Source organism: Chiloscyllium punctatum, chromosome 11 (genome assembly GCF_047496795.1).
Source record: "Chiloscyllium punctatum isolate Juve2018m chromosome 11, sChiPun1.3, whole genome shotgun sequence".
NCBI lineage: Eukaryota > Metazoa > Chordata > Chondrichthyes > Orectolobiformes > Hemiscylliidae > Chiloscyllium > Chiloscyllium punctatum.
The window spans coordinates 1,886,081-1,911,801 of NC_092749.1; the positions used below are offsets into that span (position 1 = coordinate 1,886,081).

General features: G+C 44.0%; 1 protein-coding gene across 3 annotated transcripts in view; it reads left to right on the forward strand.

Moving 5' to 3' along the window:
* Window positions 1–25,721, forward strand: part of LOC140482671 (protein EFR3 homolog B-like) — a 207,068-nt gene that overhangs the window by 108,630 nt on the left and 72,717 nt on the right. For all 3 annotated transcript variants that reach the window (XM_072580177.1, XM_072580178.1, XM_072580179.1), the window contains exons 12-17: window positions 10,645–10,696; window positions 11,230–11,402; window positions 13,792–13,867; window positions 16,657–16,818; window positions 19,687–19,818; window positions 24,911–24,978. In XM_072580177.1, coding sequence (XP_072436278.1) covers window positions 10,645–10,696; window positions 11,230–11,402; window positions 13,792–13,867; window positions 16,657–16,818; window positions 19,687–19,818; window positions 24,911–24,978 — 663 coding nt within the window. The remainder of the gene's footprint in view (window positions 1–10,644; window positions 10,697–11,229; window positions 11,403–13,791; window positions 13,868–16,656; window positions 16,819–19,686; window positions 19,819–24,910; window positions 24,979–25,721) is intronic.

The following is a 25,721-nucleotide window of genomic DNA, read 5'->3' on the forward strand; positions in this document are numbered from 1 at the left end:
TCTCAAAGTCTGAAATGGAGAAAGTGAGGACTACAGATGCTGGAGATCAGAGCTGAAAATGTGTTGCTGGAAAAGCGCAGCAGGTCAGGCAGCATCCAAGGAGCAGGAGAATCGACGTTTCGGGCATAAGCCCGTCTTCAGGGCTGAAGAAGGGCTTATGCCCGAAACGTCGATTCTCCCGCTCCTTGGATGTTGCCTGACCTGCTGCGCTTTTCCAGCAACACATTTTCAGCTCAAAGTCTGAAATGTCCACAGGCAGTACTGAGGGAGAATTACACTGTCAAGGGGGAAACACTGGTGGAGTGCTATACTATCAGATATTCATGACTGAGAGAGTGTTGTAACATCACAGTGGCAGTACTGAGTGAGAGCTGCTGTTCTGAAGAGGCAGTCCTACAATTTATTCAGTTAGCTTAGCTGGCTGGACAGCTGGTTTGCAATGCAGAGTGATACCAACAGTGCAGATTCACTTACCCTACATTGGCTGAGTGCTGAGTTTACCACTAATGAACTGCCTTCTCAGTTTCACCCCTTGTCAGAGACGTTGTGACCCTCAAGTTTAAATCACTACCAGTTGTCTCTGTCTAATGAGAGAGAGCAGCCCTCTGGTTCTGTGGAGCTATATCTTTACTGAGGGAGAACTGCACTGCCAGAAGAAGTACTGAGGAAGACCTGTCAGGTTGGAGGAGCAGTACTGTGAGAAAACTGCACTGTCAGTGGCTGGTGATGATGGAGAACTTCACTGTTAGAGAAGTGGTACTGAGGGACAATTGCAAAGTCAGAATGAAGGAAATGAGGAAAAACTTGTTTTGGAGGGGCAGTACTGACAACAAACTGCACTATTAAAAGAACAGAACTGAGGAAGTTATGTGCTTCATTGATGCCATTTTTCAGGTGTAGACCTGTTTTCCCTCTCAAGTCAATATACAGTCCTTGGCACGTTTTATAAGAATAATGTGTGAAATATCCTGGTGTCTCGGCCAATATTTATTCCTCAACTAGCGCTACTAAAGTAGGCTATCTGGCCTTTGTCATGATGCTGTTTGTGAGATACTACTGTTCCCAAGTTTATTGTTTTGCTGGGGTGGGGACTCCAGAACTAGAGGGCATAGATTCAGGGTGAGAGGGGGAAAGATATAAAAGGGACCTAAGGGGCAACTTTTACACGCAGAGGGTGGTGCATGGATGGAATGAGCTGCCAGAGGAAGTGGTGGAGGCTGGTACAATTCCAGCATTTAGAAGGCATTTGGATGGGTATATGAATGGGAAGGGTTTAGAATGATATGGGCCAAGAGCTGGCAAATGGGACTATATTAGATTAGGATAACTGGTCGGCATGGATGAGTTGGACTGAAGGGTCTGTTTCCGTGCTATGACTCCATGAATGTATGCTGCCTCTTACATTACCGTAGTGAGTGCAAAAGTACACCATTGTATGTACAGTGTTTTGAGGCATTCCAAGATCATGAAAGTTACTATTTTGAATGGCAATCTTTTTTCTCAGCTTTTGATCTATTGGCCTTGCCCAGAAGAGGGAGCCAAATATCTTAGGTCTGAGTTACTATTGAGACAGAGCTTTCAGAGTCTTGTGGCAGAGAATTCCACAGGCTCACCACTCTCTAGGTGAGGACATTTCTTATCTTTTCCCTACTCAATACCCTTAGTCTGTGACCCCCTGGTTCTGGATTCCCTGCTCATCAGAAATATCCTTCCTGCATTTACCCAATCTAGTCCTGTTCGGATTTTATAGATTTCTATGAAATCCCCCTCATTTTTCTGAACTCCTGTAAATATAGTCCTAACCACTTCAGTCTCTCTTTATATGTCAATTTTAGAAACTACTATAAAGGATGTAATAGCAGAGCATTTAGAAATACATAATACAATCAGGCTGAGTCAGTATGACTTCATGGAGGGAAAATTGTGCCTGACTAGAATTGTTTGAGGAGCTAAGAAGTAGTCATTGTAATATACTTTTAGACTAGAATCCTTACAGTGTGGAAACAGGCCATCAGCACATTGAGTCCACACCAACCCTTCAAACAGTGTCCAACCGAGACCTAATCACCTACCCTCTCCCTGTAACCTTGCCTTTCTCATGGCTAATCCACCTAGTCTGCACATCCCTGGACACTATGGGCAATTTAACATAGCCAATCCATCTAACCTGTACACCTTTGGACTTGGGGAGGAAGCTAGAGCACCAGGCAGATATGGGTACAAACTCCAGACAGATAGTCACCTGAGTGGAATTGAATCTGAGGCAGCATTGCTAACCACTGTGCCAGCATTCCATCCTCAAACTTTTAATTTAATGTTGATCTCACTTTCCCTACACCTTCTCTACAGAATAACATTGTATTCTTCAATATGTTTTATTACCCTAATGCACTTTATATGGTATGATCTGCCTTTACTGCACGCCAGAACAAAAGTTGTCACTGTACCTAGCTATGTGTGATAATAATAAAGCAAAACAAATCATATTTGGACTTTCAGATGGCGATTGATAAGGTACCACACATGAGGCTACTTAATAAGGATAAGACCTGTGGCTTTAAATTCCTGGGCCACATGGTCTTGTTCTGGACAAGATGACAATTTGCAAACCTTATACATACAAATATGAGTTTGGAGCAGGAGTTGGCCATTTGACCCCTCAAGCCTGTGCTACTATTCATTAAGACAATATCTGATCTTCTTGTATTTTGAGTTCATTGACTCATTTTGAATTCATTCCCATCTACTGCCAATAACCTTTGATTCCTTTGTCTAACAAAATTTACTTTCATCTTAAAATGTTCAATTCCCCTGCCTTTGCTGTCTTCTGAGACAGAGTATTCCAAAGTCACGCAATTCATTGAGAGAAATAAATTCTCCTTATCTCTGTCCTAAAATGAACAAAGCTTAATTTTAAAACAGTGTCCTGCAATTATGGACTTGTCACAAGTGAAATGACATTTCCACATTCGCTTTCCCAAAAACTTTCAAGGTCAAGCCTAGCAATTACGAACTAATTAGTTCAACTTAATAGTGGGAAAACATCTAGGAATAATCATTTTGCCTACAATGAATAATCATATGGTCAGATGTGGGTTAATTAAAAGCCAGCCAGCATGGATTTGTTAAGGACAAATTGTGTTTAATTAATTTTAGTTTTTTGAAGAGGTTGGTAAGGGCCATGCTGATAATGCGATATATGTGAACTTCATTCTTTGATACAGTGCCACACAAAAGACTTGTGAAGAAAGAGTAGGAATAAAAAGGACAGTAGCAATGTGGATACAAAACTGGCTGAAGGATGGGAAACAGACACTAATGGTTAAAGGAAGAAAGTTGATAGTGGAGCTCCCCCGGCATTTGTACTGAAAACCTTGCTTTTCCCATTATATGTTCATGATCTAGATTGTGTTTTCGGGGGACAATTTCAACATTTGCAGATGGTACAAAACTTGAAAGCATTGTAAACTGTGAGGAGGATAGTTTAGATCTTCAAAAGGGTAAAAATGGAATGGGCAGATAGGGAGGAGATGAAGTCTCATGGAGGAAGGTTACAAGGAACGTGGAAAGACATTATAAAATGAAATTACTGCTCTAAAAGGTGTGCAGGAACAAAGAGACTGAGATATATATGTACTTGAGTCAATAAAGATGGCAGGACAGATGGAGGCAACTTCTTAAAAAGCATACAATATTCTAGATTTCATTAATAGAGGCATTAAGTGCAAGAGCAAAGCGCTTATTATGAACTTGTATAAGACAGCAGCTAAACCTCAGCTGGAGCATTGTGTACAGCCTGGGAGCCACAGACAACATGGAAGACATTGACAAGAATGGTTCCAAAGTTGAGAAACCTCAGATATGAAGATGCATCAGAGAGTTTAATATGGTTTTCTTTGGCGAAGAAAAGGCAATGAGGAGATCTGGTAGAAGTTTTAAAATCATGAGAGATCTGGACAGAATGGACAAGTGGACATTATTCTCACTTGTAAAAGGATCAAGAACAAAAGGGCACAGACTAAAAGTAGTTTACAGAAGAAGCAAATATGATATGAGAAAAATACTGTTTAGGATCCTAATACACTGCTTGGTCATGTAGGCGGTCTGTTATGGAGACAGGTTCAATCAAAGCATTTGAGAGGGCATTAGCTGATTATTTGAACAGAAGCAATGTTCAGGATTATGGTGAAAAGGTGGAGTAGTAGCACAAAGTCATAGAGCTCATTCAAAGAGTCAGTGTAGATACAACATGCCAAATGGCTGCCTTCTGCCATGTAAGAGTTCTGTGATTCTGAAATAAAGCTACCAGTCACTCGTCCATAAACCATGTTATTGTGAGGTAAATTGTTCAACCTCTTCCATAAATCCCCAGACCTACTCCATATCCAACCTATGTCAGTAAAGGTCAAGGGTAGCAAGGTAACACCACCACCTACAAGTTACTTTCCAAGAATCTCACCACTCTGGCTTGAAAATATATAACTGATCCTTCAGTGTTGCTGGGCCAAATTCCCTGAACTCCCTCTCGAATGCATTATGAGTGTCCAAATAGGGTCCAAATTGACTGGAGCAGTTCATGAATGCAACTCACCATCATCTCCTCTAAGGCAGCTAGGGATGGCGGTAGAGTCATAGAGTCCTACAGCACAGAGCAGGCCCTTTGGCCCAAACTGGTCCATGCTGACCAAAATCTCCAACCACGCTAACCCCATTTCCCTGCACTTGGCCCATATCCTTCTAAACCCTTTCTATCCATGTATTTGTCTAAATGACTTTTAAATGTTGTTAATGTGGCTGCCTCAACCACTTCTACTGGCAGCTCATTCGATATAGAACATAGAACATTTCCTTCAGAAATGAGATGACAAGAATCCAGAGAAAGTATATTCCTGTCAGGGTGAAAGGGAATACTGGATTAGTGGTGCTGGAAGAGCACAGCAGTTCAGGCAGCATCCAACGAGCAGCGAAATCGACATTTCGGGCAAAAGCCCTTCATCAGGAATAAAGGCAGTGAGCCTGAAGCATGGAGATATAAACTAGAGGAGGGTGGGGGTGGAGAGAGATTAGCATAGAGTACAATGGGTGAGTGGGGGAGGAGATGAAGGTCAAGGAGGAGAGGGTGGAGTGGATAGGTGGAAAAGGAGATAGGCAGGTTCGACAAGTCCAGACAAGTCAAGGAGACAGTGCTGAGCTGGAAGTTTGAAACTAGGATGAGGTGGGGGAAGGGGAAATGAGGAAGCTGTTGAAGTCCACATTGATGCCCTGGGGTTGAAGTGTTCTGAGGCGGAAGATGAGGACGGAGGCAGGCACTGAGGAAGCAAATGTGGCTGTGGTAGCGAGTTTGTTTCACGACATGGTTGAAGAGCTTCAGAGCAGAGGAAATGACCGGGGAGTTGCAGTGGGAGAGGGACTCCCTGAGATTCTTGTAGAGAGAGGAGGAAAACTTCTTCAAGGCAGGCATCCTTGCAAGAGGATTCGCAGTCGGGTTAAAATCAATGAGGTAAAAACAATGACTGCAGATGCTGGAAAGCAAATATTGGATTAGTGGTGCTGGAAGAGCACAGCAGTTCAGGCAGCATTCAACGAGCAGCGAAATCGACATTTCGGGCAAAAGCCCTTCATCAGGAATAAAGGCAGTGAGCCTGAAGCATGGAGAGATAAGCTAGAGGAGGGTGGGGGTGGGGAGAAAGTAGCATAGAGTACAATGGGTGAGTGGGGGAGGGGATGAAGGTGATGGGTCAAGGAGGAGATGGTGGAGTGGATAGGTGGAAAAGAAGATAGGCAGGTCGGACAAGTCTGGACAAGTCAAGGAGACAGTGCTGAGCTGGAAGTTTGAAACTAGGATGAAAGGGAAGGCTGGTAACTATAGGGAATGCTGGATGACTAAAGAAATTGAGGGTTTGGTTAAGAAAAAGAAGGAAGCATGTGTCAGGTACACACAGGATAGAAGAGTATAAAGAAAGTAGGAGTATACTTAAGAGGGAAATCAGGAGGACAAAACGGGGACATGAGGTAGCTTTGGCAAATAGAATTAAGGAGAATCCAAAGGGCTTTTACAAATATATTGAGGACAAAAGGGTAACTAGGCAGAGAATACGGCCCCTCAAAGATCAATAAGGTAGCCTTTGTGTGGAGCCACAGAAAACGGGGGAGATACTAAATGAGTATTTTGCATCAGTATTTACTGTGGAAAAGGATATGGAAGATATAGACTGTAGGGAAATAGATGGTGACATCTTGCAAAATGTCCAGATTACAGAGGAGGAAGTGCTGGATGTCTTGAAACAGTTAAAGGTGGATAAATTCCCAGGACCTGATCATGTGTACCCGAGAACTCTGTGGGAAGCTAGAGAAGGGATTGCTGGGCCTCTTGCTGAGATATTTGATCATCGATAGTCACAGGTGAGTTGCCGGAAAACTGGAGGTTGGCTAACGTGGTGCCACTGTTTAAGAAGGGTGGTAAGGACAAGCCAGGGAACTATAGACCGGTGAGCCTGACCTCGGTGGTGGGAAAGCTGTTGGAGGGAATCCTGAGGGACAGGATATACATGTATTTGGAAAGGCAAGGACTGATTAGGGATAGTCAACATCGCTTTGTGCGTGGGAAATCAGTCTCACAAACTTGATTGAGTTTTTTGATGAAGTAACAAAGAAGATTGATGAGGGCAGAGCAGTAGATGTGATCTGTATGGACTTCAGTAAGGCATTCGACAAGGTTCCCCATGGGAGACTGATTAGCAAGGTTAGATCTCATGGAATACAGGGAAAACTAGCCATTTGGATACAGAACTGGCTCAAAGGTAGAAGACAGAGGGTGGTGGTGGAGGGTTGTTTTTCAGACTGGAGGCCTGTGACCAGTGGAGTGCCACAAGGATCGGTGCTGGGCCCTCAGCACCGATTTGAATGCGAGCATAAGAGGTATAGTAGTAAGTTTGCAGATGACACCAAAATTGGAGGTGTAGTGGACAGTGAAGAGGGTTACCTCAGATTACAACAGGATCTGGACCAGCTAGGCCAATGGGCTGAGAAGTGGCAGATGGAGTTTAATTCAGATAAATGCGAGGTGCTGCATTTTGGGAAAGCAAATCTTAGCAGGACGTATACACTTAACGGTAAGGTCCTAGGGAGTGTTACTGAACAAAGAGTCCTTGGAGTGCAGGTTCATAGCTCCTTGAAAGTGGAGTCACAGGTAGATAGGATAGTGAAGAAGGCAGATGATATGCTTTCCTTTATTGGTCAGAGTATTGAGTACAGGAGTTGGGAGGCCAAGTTGCAGTTGTACAGGACATTGGTTAGGCCACTGTTGGAATATTGTGTGCAATTCTGGTCACCTTCCTATCGGAACGATGTTGTGAAACTTGAAAGGGTTGAGAAAAGATTTACAAGGATTTTGCCAGGGTTGGAGGATTTGAGCTACAGGGAGAGGCTGAACAGGCTGGGGCTGTTTTCCCTGGAGCGTCGGAGGCTGAGGGGTGACCTTATGGAGGTTTGCAAAATTATGAGGGGCATGGATAGGATAAATAGGCAAAGTCTTTTCCCTGGGGTTGGGGAGTCCAGAACTAGAGGGCGTAGGTTTAGGGTGAGAGGTGAAAGATATAAAAGAGACCTAAGGGTCACCCTTTTCACGCAGAGGGTGGTACGTGTATGGAATGAGCTGCCAGAGGATGTGGTGGAGGCTGGTAGAATTGCAACATTTAAGAGGCATTGGATGGGTATATGAATAGGAATGGTTTGGAGGGATATGGGCTGGGTGCTGGCAGGTGGGACTAGATTGCGTTGGGATATCTGGTTGGCATGGACAGGTTGGACCGAAGGGTCTGTTTCCATCCTGTACATCTCTATGACTCTATGACTCTATAACAGTACAGCACAGAACAGGCCATTCAGCCCACGATGTTGTGCCGACCACTGATCCTCATGTATGCACCCTCAAATTGCTGTTACCCTATACATGTCCAGTAGACTCTTAAATGTCCCCAATGACCTTGCTTCCACAACTGCTGCTGGCAACGCATTCCATGCTCTCACAACTCTCTGTGTAAAGAACCCACCTCTGACATCCCCTCTATACTTTCCTCCAACCAGCTTAAAACTATGACCCCTCGTGTTAGTCATTTCTGCCCTGGGAAATAGTCTCTGGCTATTGACTCTATCTATGCCTCCCATTATCTTGTATACCTCAATTAGGTCCCCTCTCCTCCTCCTTTTCTCTGAGCTCAGTCAACCTCTCTTTATAAGGTAAGCCCTCCACTCCAGGCAGCATCCTGGTAAACCTCCTCCGAACCCTCTCCAAAGCATCCACTTCTTTCCTATAATAGGGCGACCAGAACTGGACGCAGTATTCCAAGTGCGGTCTAACCAAAGTTTTATAAAGCTGCAACAAGATCTCACGACTCTTAAACTCAATCCCCCTGTTAATGAAAGCCAAAACACCATATGCTTTCTTAACAACTCTGTCCACTTGGGTGGCCATTTTAAGGGATCTATGTACCTGCACACCAAGATCCCTCTGTTCCTCCACACTGCCAAGGATCCTATCCTTAATCCTGTACTCAGCTTTCAAATTCAACCTTCCAAAATGCATCACCTTACATTTATCCAGGTTGAACTCCATCTGCCACCTCTCAGTCCATCTCTGCATCCTGTCAATGTCCCGCTGCAGCCTACAACAGCCCTCTATACTGTCAACGACACCTCCAACCTTTGTGTCGTCTGCAAAGTTGCTGACCCATCCTTCAATCTCCTCATCCAAGTCATTAATAAGAATTACAAACAGTAGAGGCCCAAGGACAGAGCCCTGTGGAAACACCACTCACCACAGACTTCCAGGCAGAATATTTTCCTTCTACTACCACTCGCTGTCTTCTGTTGGCCAGCCAATTCTGTATCCAGACAGCTAAGTTCCCCTGTATCCCATTCCTCCTGACCTTCTGAATGAGCCTACCATGGGGAACCTTATCAAATGCCTTGCTGAAGTCCATATACACTACATCCACAGCTCAACCCTCATCAACTTTTCTAGTCACATCCTCAAAGAACTTGATAAGGTTTGTGAGGCATGACCTGCCCCTCACAAAGCCGTGTTGACTGCATTTAATCAAGCCATGCTCTTCCAGATGGTCATAAATCCTCTCCCTCAGAATCCTTTCTAACACCTTGCAGATGACAGACATGAGACTTACCGGTCTGTAATTGCTGGGGATTTCCTTTCTTGAAGAGAGGAATTACATTTGCCTCTCTCCAGTCCTCAGGCACGACTCCAGTGGAGAGCGAGGATGCAAAGATCTTCGCAAGTGGCGAAGCAATTGCATTTCTCGTTTCCCAAAGCAGCCGAGGAGAAATCTGGTCCGGGCCTGGCAACTTGTCAATCTTAATGTTTGACAAAATTTTCAGCACATCAGCTTCCTCTATCTCTATCCATTCCAGCATGCACACCTGCTCTTCAAAGGTTTCATTCACTACAAAGTTCGTTTCTTTCGTAAAGACAGAAGCAAAAAACTCATTTAGGGCTTCCCCTACCTCCTCAGACTCCACACACAAATTCCCTATGCTATCCCTGATCGGCCCGACTCTTTCTTTGACCATTCTCTTATTCCTCACATAAGTGTAAAATGCCTTTGTGTTCTCCCTAATCCGTTCTGCCAAGCCTTTCTTGTGCCCCCTCCTGGCTCTCCTCAGACCATTTTTGAGCTCCTTCCTCGTCTGCCTGTAATCCTCTAGAGCTGAGCTTGACCCTAGCTTCCTCCACCTTATGTAAGCTACCTTTTACCTTTTGACGAGATGCTCCACCTCTCTCGTCATCCAAGATTCCTTTATCTTACCACTTCTTGCCTGTCTCAGAGGGACATATTTATTCATCACTTGCAACAACTGTTCCTTAAACAGTCTCCACATGTCTATAGTGCCTTTACCATGGAGCAATTGCTCCCAGTCCATGCTTCCTAACTCATGTCTAATCACATCATAGTTTCCTCTTCCCCAATTAAATATCCTCCCATTTTGCCTAATCTTCTCCTTCTCCATAGCTATGTAGAATGTGAGGCAGTTGTGGTCACTATCACCAAAATGCTCTCCCACCACAAGATCTGATACCTGCCCCGGCTCGTTTCCGAGCACCAAGTCTAGAATACTAGAATAGCCTCTCCCCTTGTCGGCCTGTCAATGTACTGAGTTAGGAAACCCTCCTGAAAACACCTTACAAAAACAGATCCTTCCAAACCATCTGCTTGAAGGAGGTTCCAATCAATATTTGGAAAGTTAAAGTCACCCATTACAACAACCCTACTACGTCCACACTTTTCCAAAATCTGCCGACCTATGCTTTCTTCCATCTCCCTGCTGTTATTGGGGGGCATATTGAGATATGTATACCAAATGCTGGCCTCTATGACAACGCTGACATCCCATGAGTGAATTTATTTAAGAAGTTTAGTGGAGAGGAGTACTGCTGTGCAGAATACACAAGTACTCCAGACATCAGCACAGCCATCCTGATTATGTGGTCAAAACAAAGTAGGAGAGAGGGTACAGTCTGATACTGGTCTGTACCAGTGTCAGCTGACTGATTATTTTGTTATTTTGTATCATTTCAGTAAAACAGGCCTTTGACTGAGCACTCATTTCTCATTCTGCTTCCTGTTGCAGGGATAATGGAAATCGAATGATTCAGTTAATGTTGCTGAAATCCCTCCTACAGGTATGACTTTTCAAATATATTCCTACAATGCTCCAGTGAAGACTCATTGGTAAGTCAGAAAGTGTTTCAGTTGTACATACCCAAACCATTAGATAAAGAATTAACTGGGGGCAATCAGCCTGACAGTTTGAGAACAGAAAAAGAAATTTGCTCAGGATTTCCAGTTCTGACAATGCAGCACTCCCCATTAAATGTTTTGCTATACCTGTCCTGGGAGTTTTTGATGAAGACAGTGTGGTGGATACTGTACCTTGTATCTAATCCTGAGCTGTCCATGCCCTGAGAGCATTTGACAGGATTAACTATGTCATAAGGTAGAAATGTATTCCAGCCTGTCATGATGAGTATTTGAATTGAATTGAATTTCTCACCAGAATATGCAGAAATTGGGTTTAAATCACAATTAAGAATTTAAAAGATGAGTTGTGTGAATTTAAGTTATTTTTGTGCTTATTATTGCAACTTATTCCTCTGGCCATTCTATAGTGAGTTTGGTTGTAGTTTATGATTTTTAAAATTTCTTTTACTTGAAGGTGACAATTGGGTTCCAGAGCAATAACCTTTTAGCAACCCTGCCCACCTCCTTCCTGGAACCTCTTCTCTCTGCCTCATTAATGGAGGATGCTGAACATCGCCTCCTCGTCATAGAGATCCTTCTCAGTCTGATCGACCGCCAAGGGAATAGACATAAATTCTCTCATGTCAGGTATGCCCCAAGTGGACCATTGCACTGATAGAACAACATAGAAGCAGGATATTCAGTCTGTCATGTTTGTATTACCTCTCTGCAAGAACAACTCAGCCAGTGCTAGCCCTGCAAATCTTCGCTTTTCACATAATCAAATTCATTTTGAAATCCACAATCACATCTGCCACCACTGTATTCTCAGATTGTAGACTGATGATCCTAACCACTTGCTACTGGCTCATTATTCAATCAGCTTAATTCAGTGTCCCTGGTTCTCACCTCTTCGCCAATGGGAACAATTTTTCTTTACCTGCTCTGTCATGACTTCTCAAAATTTTCAATATTTCCATCAATCTTACCTCAGCCATCTTTCTTCATGAAGTCTAGCTTCTTCAACCACTTGAGTGACTGAAGTTCTCAGAAGCCCTCACATTCTCCCAACAGTGTGCTGCGTCCTACTGAAGCTGAATCAGTGTTTTGTAAAGGTTCTTCCTAACATCATGTGACAATGCTGCTACTTTAACAAGATTATGCTGTCCTTTGCTTTTCATTCAGAGAGGTTGTAAAAGCAATGATTCCAAAAGTCTAGGTTTGAAGAGTTTTAGGACCAGTTTGATTCTAGCTAACCGATACTGCCTCAGATAAAAGGCAATCAAGGTTAAAATGAAAGGGGAGTGGCCAATTCTCCCTGCTCAGTTTTTCTCTGGCAGTTTCCGTGCTGTACATCTCTATGACTCTATGAGAGGCTGGGACTTTTCTCACTGGAGTGTAGGAGCTCAAGGGCTGACCTAAGAGAGGTTTGTAAAATCATGAGGAGCATAGATAAGGTGGACACCAAAGGTCTTTTCCCTAGGCTGGGGCAGTCAAAAACAGGGGGCATATATTTAAGGTAAGAAGAAAAAGTTTTAAAAGGGACCTGAGGGGCAACTTTTTCACAAAGTGTGGTTTGTATGTGGAAAAATTGCCAGATGAGGTAGTCAATCTTACTTCAGCCATCTTTTTCTTCATGAAGTCTAGATTAGATTACTTACAGTATGGAAACAGGCCCTTCAGCCCAACAAGTCCAGACCGACCCTCTGAAGAGCAACCCACCTAGACCCATTCTCCTAATTTAACCATTTTTAGACTGTGGGAGGAAACCTACGCAGACACAGGGAGAATATGCAAACTCCTGAGATGGGAATTGAGCCCGGGTTTGTGGCACTATGAGGCAACAGTGCTAACCACTGTGCCGCCCACAAATAGTTACAATGTTTAAAAGACATTTGGACTGCTACATGAATAGGAACGGTTTGGAAGGATGTGGCCCAAATGCAGGCAAGTGGGAATAGTTTAGATGGGAAACTTGTTTGTCATGTATAAGTTGGACCGAAGGGTCAGTTTTCATGCAGTATGACTTGATAATGTTTTTTTCAGTGTTGTCGCTTTCTTTTTGTCATTGCAATGGTATTTATTCTGCTCAAACCAAGTATGCATGTCAGTCCTTCAAACTTATTACTGTATAAAAGTCGATAGTTTGCCTTTCGACAAAATAAAAGATCCCAAACGTTCAATTTCAGTATGAATATGTACAACGTACCCTCAGCACAACATGTTGCTGAATACACCACTGCCTAGAATTGTAGCCTTTATTTTGTAGCGGCCCTCCTTATTCTTCCTCACAAAATGAATTGCTTCATGCTTTGTCTGTATTAAATTTCATCTGCTGCAGTATTCCACCACTTTAATCCTTTGCTCTTGAAATCTATCACTATTCCCCTCGCAGCTTACAATATGTTTTGTATCATGTGCACATTTTTAAGTTGTGTCCTGCTAACCAAGTGTAGATCATTAACATGCAGTGACTCTAATACTGTCTCAAGAGTATATATCTTGCTAAAGTTTAACAAACAACCATTCGGTGTTGTGCCTTGTCTATCTATTTTTGGGTTTACTTGTGTTTGTCTGTATCTATGTGTTCTCTATATAGCATTATAGAACGATTAAGAGTTAGACAGATTTTTAATTGGTAATGGGATGAAGGGATATGGAGAGAAAGGAGGAAAATGGGAGTGAGGAATATATCAGCCATGAGCAAAGAGCGGTGCAGACTCAATGGGCCGAATGGCCTAATTCTGCTCCTATATTTTATGAACTTATGAACTTACTACAGCACAAAAAAGATGACTTCATCCATAATGGTTCGTTCCATCAGAGAAAGCAAACGTTCCAACTTAATCCCACTTTAGACAATGGCCCTGCAGGCTGTAGCACTTGTATTCTTCGACACCTTTTGAATATCTCTGTATTTGTGATCAGAAATATATCTTTATTTCTGTGTTTTTGTCTGTATCTATCCATTTCTGTCAATATGTACGAGTGTGTCTGAGTACTCTCAGACTGATGGTGTTTTCCTCTTCCTCTTCAGTATTGTTCCAGACATCTCTGTCCTCATGCTAAAAGTGGACAAGTGCTCCCGTCAGGATACGCTTTTTATGAAGAAGGTGAGCCTCTTATATTCTCCTGAGTTTAAGACCATAAGAAATAGGAACAGTAGTTGGCCATTCGGCATCTAATCTCTCACGTCCACTTCCCTCCACTTTCCCTGCCACCCTTGATTCACCCTATTGATCAGTAGTCTGTCTGTTTATCTAGGACAAGCCAAACCTCACTGCTCCCCAGTGGGACACGCCATATCTGACTGCTCCCCAGTGGGACACGCCATATCTGACTGCTCCCCAGTGGGACACGCCATATCTGACTGCTCCCCAGAGGGACACGCCAAACCTCACCACTCCCCAGTGGGACACACCATATCTGACTGCTCCCCAGAGGGACATGCCAAACCTCACTGCTCCCTATTGGGACACGAATATCTCACTGCTCCCCAGTGGGACACGCCATATCTGACTGCTCCCCAGTGGGATACTCCTTATCTGACTGCTCCCCAGTGGGACACGCCAAACCTCACTGCTCCCCAGTGAGACCCACCATATCTCATTGCTCCCCAGACCGACACGCCAAACCTCACTGCTCCCCAGTGGGACACACCATATCTGACTGCTCCCCAGTGGGACACGCCAAACCTCACTGCTCCCCAGTGGGACACACCATATCTGACTGCTCCCCAGTGGGACACGCCAAACCTCACTGCTCCCCAGTGGGACACACCATATCTGACTGCTCCGCAGTGGGACACGCCATCTCTGACTGCATCCCAGTTGGACACGCCAAACCTCACCACTCCCCAGTGGGACGCACCATATCTGACTGCTCCCCAGTGGGACACGCCAACCCTCACTGCTCAGCAGTGGGACACGCCATATCTGACTGCTCCCCAGTGGGACACGCCAACCCTCACTGCTCAGCAGTGAGACACGCCAAACCTCACTGCTCCCCAGTGGGACATGCCATATCTGACTGTTCCCCAGTGGGACACGCCAAACCTCACTGCTCCCCAGTGGGATACGCCATATCTGACTGCTCCCCAGTGGGACACACCAAACTTCACTGCTCCCCAGTGAGACCCACCATATCTTATTGCTCCCCAGACCGACACGCCAAACCTCACTGCTCCCCAGTGGGACACGCCATATCTGACTGCTCCCCTGTGGGACACGCTATATCTGACTGCTCCCCAGTGAGACACGCCATATCTCACTTCTCCCCAGTGGGACACGCCATATCTGACTGCTCCCCAGTGGGACATGCCCTATCTCACTGCACCCCAGTGGGACATGCCATATCTGACTGTTCCCCAGTGGGACACACCAAACCTCATTGCTCCCCAGTTGGACACGCCATATCTTATTGCTCCCCAAACCGACACGCCAAACCTCATTGCTCCCCAGTGGGACACGCCATATCTGATTGCTCCCCAGTGGGATACGCCATATCTCACTGCACCCCCGTGGGACACGCCAAACCTCACTGCTCCCCGGTGGGACACGCCATATCTCACTGCACCCCAGTGAGACACGCCATATCTCACTGCACCCCAGTGGGACACGCCATATCTCACTGCACCCCAGTGGACACGCCAAACCTCACGGCTCCCCAGTGAGACACGCCAAACCTCACTGCTCCTCAGTGGGACATGCCATATCTGACTGTTCCCCAGTGGGACACGCCAAACCTCACTGCTCCCCTGTGGGACACGCCAAACCTCACTGCTCCCCAGTGGGACACACCATATCTCACTGCTCCCCATTGGGATACGCCATATCTGACTGCTCCCCAGTTGGACAAGCCAAACCTCTCTGCTCCCCAGTTAGACCCATCATATCTCATTGCTCCCCAGTCTGACACGCCAAACCTCACTACTCCCCAGTGGGACATGCCATATCTGACTGTTCCCCAGTGGGACACGCCAAACCTCTCTGCTCCCCAGTGAGACAAGCCATATCTGACTGCTCCCCAGTTAGACCCACCATATCTCATTGCTCCCCAGTCCGACACGCCAAACCTCACTGCTCCCCAGTGGGACACGCCATATCTGACTGCTCCCCAGTGGGACACGCCATATCTGACTGCTCCCCTGTGGGACACGCCAAACCTCTCTGCTCCCCAGTGAGACAAGCCATATCTGACTGCTCCCCAGTTAGACCCACCATATCTCATTGCTCCCCAGTCCGACACGCCAAACCTCACTACTCCCCAGTGGGACACGCCATATCTGACTGCTCCCCCGTGGGACACGCTATATCTGACTGCTCCCCAGTGGGACACGCCATATCTCACTGCTCCCCAGTGGGACACGCCATATCTGACTGATCCCCAGTGCGACACGCCATATCTGACTTCTCCCCAGCAGGACATGCCATATCTCACTGCACCCCAGTGGGACATGCCAAACCTCACTGCTCCCCAGTGAGACACATCATATTTCACTGCTCCCCAGTGGGACATGTCATATGTCATTGCTTCTGAGTGTGGCACTTAATTCCTCAGTGCTCTCTGTTGTGTCTTGTCCATAACCCACTGCTTCCCAGTTTGTCCCCTCCATATTTCACTTCCTAGTATGCTTCCTTCATATCCCATTACACTCTATTTTGTCAACTCCATTGCCAGTGTGTCATTTCCATATCTACCTCTTTTCTGGTAAGTGTGGATTAAAGGGACAACCAAATTTGTTTCAGAATTTCCTCTAATCTCATGTTCCCTCATGCTTTTATTTTCGGTTTACCATCTACTGCAATTCAACAGGCGACCACACAAATCCCAGTGGAATTTCTACATTCTTTGTGTGGTGAACAACTGCCCATTTTGATGAAAGTTTGCATCTTTTTTGCAGCACTCACAGACATTGTACAGATATATCTATATGAGCTGTAAACAGGAGAATAACTCCTATATCCATTACGATGCACTTTATGCCATGCTTGCACTCATCAGCGTGGAACTGGCCAATGAGGAGGTAGTTGTGGATCTTATTCGGGTGGTATTAGCCCTCCAGGTATGTGCTATGCTCTGTAATACTTTGGTGAATCCTCATCTTGCATGACTTGTTCCATTCATCGTATGTTCCACTGTGCTAATTCTAAAGTAGCGACTATCCCACATGGCCTCCAGTTAAAATACAGGAACATAAGTGTTAAGAAATAACTTAATTGACAGAAAGGCTATGACCTAATGGTATTATCGCTAGGCTATTAATGAAAGGAGCCAGGTATTTTTCTGGGGATCTGGATTTGAATCTCACCATGGTAGAACTTTAATTCAATAAAAAGAAAATCTTGAATTAAGAGTCTTATAATGACATAAAATTATTATTGATTGTTAATAAAACCCAACCAAGTTTACTATAAAAACATGGGAAATAAAAAGAGTCAGTCATTTGGTCCATGAATCCTCCTGCACAAGTCAATAGGATCATGACTGATCTGACATTCCTCATGTCCACCTTTCTGCGATTTTCCCAAAATCCTTGATTCCTCTGCAGATTAATAATCCAACTATCTGTCATCCTTAAATATCCACAAGGATTCTGCTCCCATAGCTCTCCGTGACAAGGACTTCCAAAGATTCAAAACTCTTTGAGAGAAGAATTTCCTCTTCATCTCAATTGTCAATTGGTGCCCCTTAATTCTGCGACTATGCCCTCTAGTCTGAGAGTATCTCATGAGGGGAAGCGCTCTCTCAGCACCTACCTGTCAAACCCTTTAAGAATCCTATATATAGAATCCCCATAACGTGGAAACAGGCCATTCAGCTCAACATGGTCACCTACAATCAGACCACACCTCCAAAAAGATATTTCCTTCCCCACCCCGTCTGCATTCCACAGGGGCAGCTCACTCCACAAATCCCTTGTCAACTCCACACATCCCACCAACTTCTCAACCACACCCAGTACCTTTCCCTGCCCTGAAAGAGGTGCAACATCTCCCCTCTCACCTCTGTCCAAGACTCTAAATAATCCTTTCAGATCCAACAGAGCTTCAACTGCACATCATCCAACTTCATTTATTGCATCCATTATTCCCGATGTGATCTCTTCTACATTGGCAAGACCAAATGCAGACTTGGGGACCAGTTTGTGGAGTTTCTACGCTCTGGATGCCCTGACCAACCTGACCTTTTGGTTGCCATCCACACAAATTCCCCCTCCCACTGCCCTAGCGACATGTCCATCCTTGGCCTCCTCCACTGTCAGAGTGAGGTCAAACGGAAACTGGGAAGCTTACAGCCCAATCGCCTTGACATCGACTTCACCAGTTTTAAACTCCCTCCTCCCCCAGCCTTATCCCATGTCTAGCCCCACTCTTTCTCCTCGCTTTCCCGACCTGTCCTTACCTGTCTGTCTTCCTACTCACCTATCCACTCCGCCCTTCCCACTGACCAATCACAATAACCCCTTATCTGCATCCATCTATCACCATTCCACCTACCCCTTCCCCAGCCCCAAAATCCTCCCTGTATGTATATCTGGGCTCTCTCCCCTCCCCAGTCCCGACAAAGGGTTTCAGCCTGTAATGTTGACATTCCTGCTGCTCGGATACTGTCTGACCTGCTGTGCTCTTCCAGCTTCACTTCTATTGACTCTGACTTCCAGCATCTGCAATCCTTACTGTCTCCTAGTCACTTCCTTTCGGACCCTGTCAGTGTGGTAAATGCGGGTATATTCTGGTGGCATTATCGATATAGGGAACTTGACTGTGGCATCTGCCAGTTGCTTTCTGTGCTTTTGATACTTTTGGTCTAATGTATCAGTAGAACCATGAAGTACATTAAAAAAACTGGGGAGCAAGCAAAAGAAAATAACATTCCCAAATAAATTTTAAAAGCAGAATTGTAAGTGAAATCCATAATAAAAAGCTGCAATACCTGAAAAAGCATTGGAACATGCTAACCTAGAGATATCAGTAGCTCATGGTTCTTCTGTTAGTTTCTAATTGGTAAAGGTGAGTATCTCACTGAACCCCAGATTGAGTAGATGAGAAGTGCTGCTTCATTTAAAAACTACAAAAAAGAAAAAGTGATAATGTTTGACCAGAGTCCAAGTTGTGCAAATCCAGCAATCTGGATTATCGGAGATGGTCACTGAGTAAATAGTATAAATCTGATCCAGTAACACCGTAACAAGAACTTTTTGTGTGTTTTTCAAGGAATGTTAGCAGCATAAACAATGTACTCAGAGTGGCAGCAGCCAATGGACAGCAAGGGTACCAGGCTGAAAGTCAAGAGCCTGGGAAGGTGTAAAGGGGAAATACTGGGGGTTCACTGACCATGAATGCCAGCAGACAAAAGGCAGAGGGTCAGGACTTTTGTTTTCATTTTTTAAAAACTTTATCTTCAGGCTCTATCCATTTCTCAGTTGGCTTTTCAGCTATCTTTTGACTTTGTAATGTTAGTAAAGATCCTGGGTTACTCTGATTGTATGGATTACTATTTTCCTTCCAAAGTCCATATTACTCTCCCTAATGTTTATTTTTGTTTTTCTTTTGTTATGCTTTGTAATACTCAAAATATCAAACAATATGTATTTTGTGGTATGACAGATATGTAGGGATATGAAGACAGGGCGGGGAAGGAGGCATTTAGGCAGAAGATCAGTCTTATGGAAGAGCTGGCCCGAAGGATCACTGGCCCTGTTCTTGATCCTATCTGTTATGTTCATGTAGTTATGTTCCATAATATTCCTCTGTTATTTATCAGTTGCTTAATTATTTTATCAAAGATTGCTTATTCCTTAACTCCTTTATGCCCATACTTTATCTATCTCACGTATCTTATCCCACTGCGGTGTCATATGTAAATATGTACTAACCTTCCTCTGAGTTCAGTACGGTTGGAAGAGGCAATAAAGTATCTTCATTTACAGGAACTTTCATTCACCAATGAGGATAACCTGCCAGTGTGGACACGCTGTGCAATTCATGCCCTCTGCTCTGCCTACCTGAACCTCATTAGCCAGCTGACCAGCCTGCCTGCCTTCTGTCAGAATATCCAGCAGGTAACATTATCTGGGCAATTTTTGTTTTCTCAATTCATTTGTAAGCTGTGAATGGCGCTGGCTGGCCAACATTTATTGCTTGTCCCTAGTTGCTCTTGAGAAGGTGATGGTGAGCTGTCTTCTTGAACTGCTACAGTCCACCTGCTGTGAGTTGGTCTATAATGTGATTTAGGGGGATATTCCAGGATTTTGATCTTGCTCAGTTCCTGGGCACCATATTTCACTCTCGGTAACAGTGAAATCCGTGATCCACTTTCCAGTTAAGATCGTACAGGGTTAGGGCTAATTTATTGGCTTGGATAGAGAATTAGTTAACCAACAGAAAGCCTAGAGTTGAGAAAAGTAGGTCTTTTTCCGGTTGCTAAAATGTAACTAGTGGGGTACCACAGGGTTTCTTTCCTCTGGCCCCAATTATTTACAATCTATATTTATGACTTCGATGCAGGGATTGAAGGTACCTTCATCAAATTTGCAGATGCCACTAAAATAGGTTGGAAGAGTAAGTTGCAATGAAGAAACTTAAAATGGAGATGGATAACTGAGGCGAATGGGCCAGAATTTGGCAGGTGGAGTTTTATGTGGATAATTGTGAGGTTATCTATTTTGATCAGAAGAATAGAATGGCAACGTTTAGGCCTATAGTCTCGAGCTTAGAACAAAAAGAGATCTATTTGATCATGTAAGATACTAAAGGTGATTGACATAATAGCTGTAGAGAAGATGTTTCATCTTGTGGGGTAATCTGGAATGAGAAGTCATAGTTTTCGGATCGGGGTAGAGGGTTTAAAACAGGGATGAAATTCTCTCTTAAAGGGTTGTGAAGCAGTGGAGTTCCCTACCCCAGAGTGCAGTTGATGCTGGTACATTGAGTAAGTTTAAGGAAAGAGATTAAAGGATTTTTAATTAGTAACAGGTTGAAGAGTTGCAGGGCACAGGCAGTAAAGTAGAGAGGAGGCGAAGATGAGATCAGCTATGATCATGTTGAATGGTGAAACAAGCTCAAGGGACTGAACTATTTATTCGTGCTTCTAGAATGGGTGGCATGGTGGCACAGCGGTTAGCACTGCTACCTCAAAGGGCCAGAGACCTGGGTTCAATTCCCGCCTCAGGCAACTGTCAGTATAGAGTTTATACATTCTCCCTGTGTTTGTGTGGGCTTCCTCCCACAATCCAAAAATGTACAGTTAGGTGAATTGACCATGCTAAATTGCCCGTAGCGTTGGGTGTGGGTGGATTGCTGTTTGGAGGGTCGAGGTGGACTTGTTGGGCCAAAGGGCCTGTTTCCACACTGTAAGTAATCTAATCTTACGTTCTTAGAACGAAGGACAGGAACAGGTCTTTCAGCCTACCAAGACTATGCCTACACACAATGCCTTTCTAACTGAAAACCTTTTGTCCCTACGCAGTCTGTTTCCCATATTCCTTGCCTGTTCATATATCCGTAAAGATGCCTCTTAAATGTTGCTTTTGTACCTGACTCCATCACATCCTGTGGCGGTGCATTCCAGGCACTTACCATCCTCTGTGTAAAAAACTTGCCTCGCACATATCCTTTAAACTTACCCCCTTTTATCTTACACTTACATCCCCAAGTAATTCAAGTCAGAAGTCACATGACACCAGATTATAGTCCAACAAGTTTACTTGAAATCACAAGCTTTCAGAGTGCTGCTCCTTTGTCAGGTGACATCACCTTTATCAGGACATCACCTGATGAAGGAGCAGCATTCCAAAAGCTTTGGATTTCAAATAAACCAGTTGGACTATAACCTGGTGTAGGCTCTATAAGGCTCTAATCAGGCCACATTTGGAGTATTGTGCGCAGTTTTGGGCTCTTATCACAGGAAGGATGTACTGGCCCTGGAGCATGTTCACAGGAGTTTCACGAGAATGGTCCCAGAAATGAAAAGCTTAACATATGAGGAACATTTGAGGACCTGAGTTTATATTTAATGGCGTTTAGAATGATATAGGGGGGATCTAATTGAAACATGCAAAATACTGAATTGCCTGGACAGAGTAGATATTGGGAAGATGTTACCACTGGTAGGAGAGACTAGGACCTGAGAGCATAGCTTTAGAGTAAAGGGAATACCTTTTAGAATGGAGGTAAGGAGAAACATCTTCAGCCAGAGATTTGTGAATCTATGGAATTCATTGCCACAGAAAGCTGTGGAGGCCAGGTCATTGAGTATATTTAAGACTGAGATAGATAGGTTCTTGCATATCATGGGGATCAAGAGTTACAGGGAGAAAGCAGCAGAATGGGGATGAGAAACTCATCAGCCATGATTAAGTGGTGGATCAGACTTGATGGGCTGAGTAGCCTAATTTCTGTTCCTATGTCTCATGGTCTTATGGACTTCTGAATTTGTATACCCTGGTCCAACACGGGCACCTCCACCCCAAGTAGTTGACAGTTTTACCCTGTGAAATACACACTGAGTTTGTATTCTATCCATGCCTCTCATAATTTTGTAAACTTCTATCAGATCAGCACCCATCGTTCAATGTTCAAGTGAAAACAAATCAAGTTTGTCCAATCTCTCCTCACAGCTAATATCCTCAAAACCAGGCAACATCCGAGTAAACCATTTCTGTACCCTCTCCAAAACCTCCACATTCTTCATGTAGAGAACTTTACACATTATTCAAATATGGCTGAACTAACGTTCTATGTAGCTACAACATGACTTGCCAATTTTTTAATATTTTATGCGCTGACCGATTAAGGCAAGCATGCATATGCCTTCTTGACCACCTTATACACTTGTGTTGCCACTTTCGGGGAGCATTGGACCTGTATACTTTGATCTTCTGTACATTGAAGGTCCTGCCATTTATTGTATATTCCCCCCTGCATTAGATCTTCCAAAATCTCACATTTGTACAGATTAAATTCCATCTTTCATTTCTCTGCCCAAGAATCCATCCTATCCATATCCTGCTGTATCATCTAGCAATCCTCCTCATATCTGCAGCTTCCCCAATCTTTGTGTTGTTTGCCGACTTATTAATCAGGCCACTTACATTCTCCTCCAAATCATTTATATATTTTCAAAACAACAGGGGTTCCAGTACTGACTCCTGAGAAACACCAGTGGTCACAGATCTCCAGTCAGAAAAACACCCTTTTCACTGCTACAGTCTGTCTTCTGTGACCAAGCCAGTTTGGTAACCATCTTACCAGCTCACTGGGGGATCCCATGTGACTTCACCTTGCCATGAGGGATCTTGTCAAAGGCCTTGCTAAAGTCCATATAGACAACACCTGCCTTGCCGTCATCATTCATCTTTAGGTCACTTACTCAAAAAACTTAATCAAGTTTGTGAGACAGGACCTTCCCTTCACAAAGCCATACTACCTATCGCTAATAAGTCCATATTTTTCATAATGTGAGTAAATCCTATCCCTAAGAGCCTTTTCCAATAATTTTCCTAGCACTGATGTAAGGGTCACCAGCCTGTAATTCCCCAGATTATCCCTTCCTAAGCAAAGGAACAATGCTGACTATTCTCCAGTCCTCTTGGACCTCTCCTGAGATTAAAATGGAAACAGATTTCGTACAAGGCTCCATCAGTTTCTTCACCTGCTTCCATCAGCATTGTGGGATAGATCCCATCAGGTCCTGAGTACTTGTCTACCTTAATGCTTTTCAAAAGACCCAAAACTTCCTCCTTTTTCACGTTGACATGCTGTTGAATATTAACATACCCCTCCCAAGACTCACCATCTACCACGTCTTTATCCCTTGTGATACCAAAGTACCCATTAAGGACCTCACCCACTTCATCCGGTCCACACTTAAATTTCATCTCCTTTGTCCCTGAGTGCACTTACCCTTTCCCTCATTGCCCTTTCGCTGTTTATATACGTATAAAATGCCTTGGGATTTTCCTTAATCCTGTTTGCCAAGTACATTTCATGGCTGATTTTAGCCCTCCTAATTTCTTGTTTGAGCTCTTTCCTGCTATCTTTATATTCTTAAGGGCTCTGCATGCAGTTTCCGAAACCTTGAGTATGCCTTCTTTTCCTTTTTGACTAAGCTCTCAGTTCCTCTTGACATCCAATGTTCCTGAATCTTATCGTCCTTATTTTCACAAGAAGATGCTGGTCCTGAACTCTAATCAACTGGCCTTTAAAAACTTCCACATGACAGATGTGGATTTACCCTTAAACAGCCACCCCCAATCTACATTCACCAGTTCCTGCCTAATTTTATGGTAGTTAGCCTTCCCCCAATTTTGTACTTTCACTCAAGGACTAATCTTATCCTTATCCATCAGTTAATACTTACAAAATTATGGTCACTGTTCCCGAAATGCTCTTCCACTGGAACTTTGATGACCTGGCTTTGCTCATTCCTCAGTACCAGGTATAGTATGGCTCTTTTCCTAATTGGACTATTTACATATTGTTTCAAAAAACATTCCTAGACACACCTAACAAATTCCACCCCATCCAAACCCCTGGTACTAAGCAAGTCCCAGTCAATGTAGAGAAAGTTAAAATCACTTACTTCAAAAGCCCTTTTGTTTTTAGATTTTTCTACAATCTGTCCACAAAGCTGTTCCTCTCTCACCCACTGGCTGTTGGGAGGTTTGAAGTGCTATCCTATCAAAGTGATTGCACCCTTCCTATTCCTGACCAGTATCCATAAGGTCACACTGGATGATCCCTCCGAAGCGTCCTCCCTCATACAGTTGTGATATTCTCCCTTATCAGTAACACAACTCCCCTACATTTTTTATATCCCCCCTCTATCTCATCTGAAACCTCTTAATCCTAGAACATTAAGCTGACAGTCTTGTCCCTCTCTCAATAACCATGGCATCAAAGTTATATGTATCAATCCAAGCTGTAAGGTCATGTGCTTTACCTGTCATACTCCTCATATTAAAACAGATACACCTCAGACCACCAGTCTTGCTATGTTCAGTCGCCTCTCTTTGTTTATTCTTCTTTTAGTCTTACTGGCCCTAGAATCTGACTCCTCCTCAGTCATTTTGCTTCCTACCAACTGCTCTGGTTCCCACCAGAATGTTCCTCTTCCTCATTTCATGATTTGTTGTTTGTTGATCTTTATGACAGGTAATTGAAGTCAGAAAGAAGGAAGCATTATACTTGTTGCCAGAGGGAGTCTTTGAAGATGAAAACAGGTATGTGCAGGGAATTGGGTGAGATCCTCCCAAGTGTCTTTAATATGCTTGGTTTTCCTCACGTTCATAGTTTTCCTTCACAGTTCACTGAGTCAATTTTGTGTGTCTGTTGACACTTTCTTTGTTTATTTTAATGGTGAAGAAAAGTAGCGCCTTAATATTTGTTGGCTTGTCGTTATGCCAATTTCATTTGGGACCTAAATGCAGTGTTTGGACTTCGGTTCATGAAGGTTGAACCGGGTTGAAACAGGTACTGAACACCTGTTTCAGGTGAGCAACCAACAAAGGTAAAAGGCAGCGCCTTCCAATTTGGCAATTTGCAGAGGAGGTCACAATGGGACAAAGCTGAAATTACTGAAGAAACTGACCAGTATCTGTGGAGAGAAAGCAAAAGCAATGTTTTGGGTCATGTGACCATTCATCAGAGTCCTTTCATTGAGTTTTGATAAAGCATCGATGGATCTGAAACATTGTCTCTGCTTTCTCTCCATATATGCTGCCAGACCTGCTGAGTTTCTCCAGCAATTTCTGTTTCAAATTTCTAGCATCTGCAGTTCTTGGTTGTATTTTAAGGTCATGTTGTGAGTTCATCGTCTCAAATTTGCCCACGTTCTTCATTCTTGTTATAAAATCAGACAAGATACTATTTAATTTCTCACCCAGCATGTCTTATAAAGGTGAATTACTCATTTGCAAAAGTTTCATTTTTCATTATGCACAAAACTTAACTGCTCTCTGGTGTT